The sequence below is a fragment of the Dichomitus squalens genome (genome assembly GCF_000275845.1).
Source record: "Dichomitus squalens LYAD-421 SS1 unplaced genomic scaffold DICSQscaffold_78, whole genome shotgun sequence".
In the NCBI taxonomy this organism is placed as follows: domain Eukaryota; kingdom Fungi; phylum Basidiomycota; class Agaricomycetes; order Polyporales; family Polyporaceae; genus Dichomitus; species Dichomitus squalens.
The window spans coordinates 7,646-14,968 of record NW_006766960.1 but is presented as its reverse complement, the minus strand read 5'-3'; the positions used below and the strand labels follow the sequence as shown (position 1 = coordinate 14,968).

Here is a 7,323-nt window from a genome sequence, read left to right as displayed (position 1 = left end):
GGTTTGTCGAGCATGGTGACAGCCCGAGGTCGACTGTCGACAGTAGATGGATGAGCAGTGGTTGAGATCGATGCAGACCTAGAGTAGTAGTGTACTGGTACAACTTGGGATCGTGATCTCGACGCAATCCACGCTTACAAATCAATGCGCATCCAAGGCCGTGGCATCGATAACCTATCAGACAGAAAGTCATCTCAATATCACTTATCTTGAGCTATTCGAGGCTACCAAATTGAGAACTAGAGAACATGATGAGATTGTCCAGGCAACATGCATATAGTCTACAGATTCGCCGTCCTGGAGAACATGGGGGAGAATGTGGAGCGAATGTGGTGGGAATCCGCACATTCTCTGCATGTTCTCTCCCGCCAGAATCTGGTGCTTCACGCTGTGTCAACGTCAAGCGTATCGTACGGCTTCGAACGGAGAGCATGTAAGCAGCGGAGGCCCCCAGCGGTCCGCTGTGATTGATGAGTTATGAGAACATGAGATGTCAGGTCTCATGCGACCGGCGTGGGCTGCGCTTATTGAGTGGATGAGGTCGGATTCATACGCGGGCTGCGTACAAAGTTGGTTCACACGAAGCCATCGGAGGGACCATCGGAGCCGAGCGACTCGGACCTGGACTGGCGCTGGCTTGTCGTAGTCGTAGTCGAGAGCTGTCCCATTATGAGTCTGGGGCTTTGAATTCGGAAGATCTGGAGTCGGCGAGCGCAAGTCATCTGTCCTGGATCGTAAGCGAGATGAAAGAGGTTGATAAAGGTGGTGGTCGGTGGTTTACATATGAGCGCTTGCGTGTGTCAGTAGCAAGCGATCAGACACGAGCGTCCGTACAACGAGGTGGAGGAGGTCTTGGCTTGCCGTAAGGTGGGACGAGATTGAGGAAGGCCGCGCTGAGAATGATCGAGACGGCGTGAACGAGCCGATAAAGCAGTGCTCTGAGAAAGATCAGGCACGCGGGTCGTCCGGGTTGTGGTGGGGAGTTGGGTTCACCTGGAGTGTGCAGAACGGGGATTGGAGATGGAGGGAAGGCAGAGAGAATGAATGATTGAGAGAAACGAGGAAATGAGAGGAGGGGAAGAAGAGGGCGGGGAAGGGGAGATCGGGGGATGGATCTAGATGTAATAGGAAGCAGATGACTGTGGCCTCAAGCCCCGCAAGGCCCTAGGCCTGCGTTTCTCACTGACCATGGCCCATCCCCGTTTCCCCGTCTCTCCGTGCTTTCCGACTTGACACATCGCTTTCCTTTCTCCATCTACCTTCACTACCACCCTCCGTTGCTTCCACTCCACCCGCTTGCATCTGGGACTGGATCCCGAGTCTCAGTGCTCTTCGATCTACCTCAGCATCAACCCTCATGCACATCGCGTCCACCGCTGACGCCCAACGCACCTCCGCACGGAAAGGAAAGCAGCGGGACCTGTCCCTACGCGACGAGGGGGACGGCGCTGCCGACGGCGTAGTGGTCGACCTTACCCTCATCACCGACTCTCTTTACCAGGCGTAAGTCTTCTCCTCATTCCACTGCTTCTTCTGCGCTACCACTTTGAGCTTCTCTCGCGTCGAGTAGCTCAAAGACACGTCTTCTGACTTCGAATATTGACGTCCCTGTCATCACAGCACGTATGTCGTCCCTATATCCCTTGGCATAGGCCTCAGCAAGCACCAGGTCCAAGTCGACACCGGTTCATCCGATCTCGTCAGTACTCTCTACTCAGCCCCTTGAGCTCCCCCTCCTGACTTGCGCCCAGTGGCTTGCTTCTACCGCGTGCTCCTCGTCTGCTTGCAATGCCGTCGGAGGCCAGAGGTACGATCCCTCAGGGTCCACACCTACCAACCAGCGCATTACGCTCAGCTATGCCGACGGAGAGGCTGATGGGCCTATCGTCTGGGACACAGTCCAGCTGGGAGGATATAGCATCGATAATCAGGCACTTGGCACGTTCCTCCTTTCTTGATTGCTTTTATTCTTCCTGACCGTAAATGGTCCGTATACGCATCGTTCAGTCGCCGCGTCCAACGTCAACAACGAGCCGCTTTCTTCCAACTTCAACGGCGTCATGGGCCTTGCGCTTCCCCTCAATTCCGACATCGCACACCAGCTACCAGCAGCCACGAATGACATCCCGGACGGTGCATCTTTGGCCTCCAACCTCTTCAGTATGACGCCCCTCAGTGCCGCTCCCGGCGCACGCTTCTTGTCTCTTGCCCTTGAGCGGCCTGGTTCAGATCGTGTTCCGTCCGTGCTTGGCATTGGCCGCCACCCCTCCAAGCTTGTGTCCGACCCAAACAAGATCGAGTACGCAAGTGTTGTGTCTTCCAATGTTGGTGCAACCTTCTGGCAGGCGCGCGTGACGGCTATCACTGTGTACGTCGACGACAAGCCACTGCCGATCTCCCTCCCCCACTCTGTTGTTCCAGGCGCATCTGCGCCCAGTGCCATCCTCGACTCTGGTGTCCCCCTCATCGTCACGACCACGCAGATCGCGGATGCGATCTATGGTGCATTGGGCGTCGGCCCAGCGAACGACGGAAACTGTATGTAGCTCTGCTCATCTGACTATCGTCCACTCTCCTGACTCATTTGCAGACTACCTCCCGTGCACTACAGCGCTCAACGTCTCCGTTCAACTCGACTCTCGTTCTGAACTATTTCTCCATCCCCTAGACCTCACGACATATCCCTTGAACGGCGGACCCTCAGATAATTGCATCGGTCTCATTCAGACACCCGCGTCGATCCCTGGGGCCAACTTTGGCACTCTGGCCGACATCATCTTGGGTGTCCCCTTCCTGCGCAATACTTACTTCGTCATGGCTTATGACCCGCCGCTCCCGAACGGTACCTTCCCCGCAAATTCCGCGAACTCGAATAGCGTCGATGACGTCCGTCCGCGATTGGGCTTGATGAATCTGACCGACCCGGTCGTCGCCGCGGACGAGTTCTATCAAGTGCGCGTACTCAAGCAACCGTTGGGTAACGCGGTTCCTCCCACGGCCTCGCATGGTAAGGGCCTGTCTGTAGGCGTGAAGGTCCTCTTCGCCCTCCTCGGGTTTGTCGTTCTGTGCATCGTGCTATTCGCCGCGCGGTGGGCATACATGAGGCGGAAGTATAGGCGCGAGGGCGCCAATGCCGACGCCTTCGATGGCAATAGCAAAAGCACCGCGTACGCCTTGAACGCGCTTGGATCCCGCAAAACGCGCTCCGGAGAGCCGACGGAGGATGAGCTCCGACTGCAGCGGTTTGAAGAGTATAAGCGGCGTCAAATGGGCTCACAGTACACGGATGACTCCAGTAGCACTACCGTCGCGGACGCGGCGTATGGCAAGAGAGGTGCGGACGAGTTCGGTCTGTTGAAGCTCGCCGACGCTCCCGGGACACCTCTCAAGGACTACTTCGACCCTTACGACGACACGCTCGTGGCTAGTCCGGCGCCGGATCATCTTCAAAAGCAGAGCCCTACCATCGATCATCTCTCGCCCCTTCCCCGCACCGCACGGCGCTCCGACCTATCGCCCCGCTCTATGCACCATCGGACGCCGAGCGGCGGCCCCAGCTCCGACATGCCTCTTCTCGCTCATGCCCACGTGGACTCCAGTGCGCAATTCCGTGATTCGACGTTCACGGAGTTCGGGATGGAATCCATATCGGGTACACCGAACAGTATGGTTGGTATCGGGCGGAGGCGATTAAGCAGCATGGCAGGTAGTCCGATGAGTCCCGAATCTCGAGACGAATACTTCCCTCGCGTGGCGCCGTATCATTCGCATGGGAGGTCGGGCAGCGCGGCGAGCGTCACCATGAGAGGCAGCCCGCCACGTAGTCCTGTCGCGATCCCTGCGCCTGTGTTTGCAGTCGAGCCAGCGGCGGCGTCCGAGCGCGTAATGGACCCTTCGCAAAATGTTTCGCGCATGTCCGTCACTGGACACGAGACCGAGACGTGATCTTTCGCTTTTGTGGGATTGAGTACGACACCTCCGTGAGGAGGAACTTTCTACTATGCATACCGCTTTGCTTCTCACCGGGACACTCTAGCTACGCATTGTATTTTTATTGCACGGACTTTACTCGTTTCACGCTCCCTGTAATTACTTTAGCACAGTCACTATCCCAGCACTACTATCGTTATCGTTTACCGCTTGCCACAACATCTTAGATTTCGACTGGGCCATGAACCTCCTACACACCCCATCACCGATATCTTGGCCCGGAGGTCCGGAAGGCAGGTCTGCGCGAGCTGGTGGCAGATCTCGGTGGAAATCCGATATAACCTCCGCCAGAGGCGAATGCCTGATCCTCTCATTGTTCGAGCTGGTAGGGTACGACCATCAAGACATTCCGTGGAGCATTATCGTTACCACACTGCTTGTGTGAGCGACAAGCACTGGTAACGAGGACTATCTACAGCTCTCAAGTATGCCCGTAGTACAGTAGACCACAGATGTAGAGAGGGTTGCATTAAGCATGGACATCCCGATTGGGCTTGTGAGACGTCTGAGGCTCGGAGCGTCCTCTTCTCAAGCTCCGTTAATGGCCCCCACGGCTTGTAACCTGCTTCGTCATTTGCAGCGGTGAGTGGGGGGTTTCCCGCACTGCCCTGTCATGGTGGCTCTCCGTTGCTAGCTGTCGTCCTAGGTAGTAACGGGCCAGCGACCTGAAAATTGAGTACGCCCTCGACGAAACTCGGATGGTGATAAGCGCCGAGTACAAGTTCAAGCCGGCGTCATCTTGCCCAATCTAAGCCTCAGCCGTCATGTCTTCCCTAATCACCCTCCCCATGCTCCGCGCGCGACGCTTTGACGGTCCTTACCAGCTCGTCGACGTCGATGAATTCGAATTCGGAGGACATGAGACGTTCGGGTGGTTGGCAAATACTATTTTAGCATACCTGGTGACCTCAGGATGGCTCCCAGCCTCTTCGACGCCCACCCCTAGACGCATATATGCGGTACATCTCGTCGCCTGCCACCCCGTATATGCACTTAATCGCTCTATGTACAGTTGCCAGCCGAAGCACTACCCAAGGACCTTGCTAAGATGTCGTCATGCAAGCGAATGGAAGCGGTCGCCGACATTGCTGCTCCAGGCTATCTCGAATCGGAGGGCATCCCATGTTTGATGAACTCGAAGGTCTCTGTAGGAAGTCGGGATCGTTCCCTGGTGTTTGTTTACAGTGCGTTTTCTTTCTCTTCTCCAACCTCCAATTCCCCTCTGACGGCTCATGACCGAAGTCGATAACGCTGCTCCGGCAAGTGTTCCTGGAGAGGAGCACCTCGTTGATATAGGCGAGTCCATCGTACAGTTCTTCGCTTCACACCCCGAACTTTTCGACTTCCACAGTTCATGAGAAGTTCGTCCAGCTCGCGCTCGGTTCCCCGGCTCCCTCGAAAATAGCGACAAGCGCTACGAAATTCAAGGAGGCGCAAGACAGACATCCCGTTTACATGGGACGCCCACTAAGCACCCGTACTGGTCCCCCAATCGCAATTTACGTGGGCGCCTTTGCGCGTCTGCGAGATAAGCTTGCGTCACTCGACGACCGTAACGCGATGCAAGATGCTCCTAGGCCCGAGCCGTTCATCCTCAGGACAGTCGCGGATCTCTTCATACAGTCGTGCGAGCTCTATCCTACGGAGGCGGACCGCGAGAAGGCTGTCCTTCCCCTCCTCGAGGAGCTACTAGGCGTTAAGTTGTCGCGGCACCACCCCATATCCCCTGGCGAGAAGTTGGCCGAGTTTGACGCTGTTGACTTCATCGACTTGGGTGGTACAGTTCAGGCATATACTCTTGTCGTCGAAGTGAAGAATGAGCTAGGTATAGCTGGCTCTAGTGGCGTGCAGTGTGCTTTTAGATACGAAAAGGCTGTCGCCCTTCCCAGCGTGTGTACTTCTTATTCTGCGTATTCGACAGGGAAACTGAGGATGTCTTCAGTATCAACGCATCCGTAGCGTTTCGTGCTGCCCCAGCATCCTCGTCGCGGTGGCCGGCCCTTACGTTTGCTTCTATGGCGCTATTCTCGCAGACACCTTCATCGTCCAGCCCTTCACGGACTACATCTACCTTGGCGGGGACCCGGACCCGGACGAACGTATCATCCATACGGCCAGGCGCTTCTCAGCATTCAGAGAGGCCATTCGCGAACTGAGATCATACTTCAGGGGCCTACATCTGGACATTTCTGGACCCCTGCGAGCCGCACGTCTTCCCTGTCCGACGTATACTATCAGCTCTGACGCCCTCCGAAACTTGCGTTTCATTGATCGTTTCCGTTACGAGGGATTCCGCAGCGATGACCAAGACCACTTCGACCGTTCGCTCTTCTCCGCGAAGCTCAACGACAAAGCTGTCCTCGTCAAGTTCTGCACGCGGTATGGTGCGGACGCCCATCGGTATCTGGCGGGCAAGAATCTCGCCCCTGTACTGCATCACTGCATCGAGCTTGTAGGAAAGGTGACCATGGTGGTCATGGACGTCGTGGAGGATGCAGCGAGTGCGTACTACAAGTACATCAATCGTGACTTGCCGAAGAGTTTGGTGGATGAGGTTGAGAAGGCGGCCAAGGCTCTCCACGACGAGGGATACGTTCACGGGGACATACGCCGACCAAATATCATGGTGCGGGAAGGCGATATGCTGAGCGTGATGCTTATCGACTTTGATTGGGCTGGAAAAGCTGGACAGACGCGCTATCCGGTTAGTCTCAATCTCTCCGGCAACATTACTTGGGCGGCAGGTACAGAGGCGGGGGGTCTTATTGTTACCGGCCATGATGACCACATGGTTGAGATGCTTCGTAAAGGTGGCAAATGACGATGTTAGCTTGTTTCATTTGACCTGCTATGACCTATCCCTGGGATCTAGGCACCATGGGTAGGGTTAGGGAGGGAGATCGAAACCGAGCGAAGCGAGGTGAGATCGACCGGTTAGGGTTGAGGGTGGGTTAGGCGAGCTGAGTCAACGGGGGCGTTGTGTGCTACAACGTCCCGTCCCGTTTCGCCTTTTATAGCTCATCAGGACTCTGCTTAGTGCATCCCTTTCGGGAAGTGCTTATCTCTTTGCCGTCTGTCTATCCGACGGCACAGGAGATAAGGTCAATTATGCTTACGATGCCGAACGCGGCCGGAGCTTTGTTCCGATAATGACTAAGTCCGATCGGACTATGTCATCATGATTACTTACTTACTAATCACCGATCGGACTTAATCTTATCGCATCTCTAAGTGCGTGTAGCGCTTAGATAAGATAGTCCGCCCTTATCCTTATCTTATCAAAGATGGAAGAGTGGAGACGCACCTGACTTGATGTCACATGCTGTTAGACAC

General features: G+C 55.6%; 2 protein-coding genes across 2 annotated transcripts; both read left to right on the top strand.

The window, feature by feature from the left end:
* Nucleotides 1–2,060: 2,060 nt before the first annotated feature.
* Nucleotides 2,061–3,945, top strand: DICSQDRAFT_174971 (uncharacterized protein; the record flags this gene model as incomplete). The annotated part of the gene is made up of 2 exons (XM_007370843.1): nt 2,061–2,538; nt 2,591–3,945. 2 exons carry the CDS (start codon nt 2,061–2,063, stop codon nt 3,943–3,945), a joined length of 1,833 nt encoding a protein of 610 aa, XP_007370905.1.
* An 838-nt stretch (nt 3,946–4,783) lies between these two features.
* Nucleotides 4,784–6,960, top strand: DICSQDRAFT_141312 (uncharacterized protein). The gene is made up of 4 exons (XM_007370842.1): nt 4,784–4,949; nt 5,003–5,174; nt 5,233–5,880; nt 5,933–6,960. The coding sequence occupies exons 3-4, from the start codon at nt 5,446–5,448 to the stop codon at nt 6,809–6,811; spliced, it is 1,314 nt and encodes a 437-aa protein (XP_007370904.1). The 5' UTR covers nt 4,784–4,949; nt 5,003–5,174; nt 5,233–5,445; the 3' UTR covers nt 6,812–6,960.
* The last annotated feature ends 363 nt before the right edge of the window (nt 6,961–7,323 follow it).

Coding starts and splice junctions, on each gene's coding strand:
- DICSQDRAFT_141312 (XM_007370842.1), top strand. CDS start 5,446: ATGGGACGCCCACTAAGCACCCGTACTGGTCCCCCAATCGCAATTTAC. Junction 5,881..5,932: donor AGGCTGTCGCCCTTCCCAGC/GTGTGTACTTCT, acceptor GGATGTCTTCAG/TATCAACGCATCCGTAGCGT.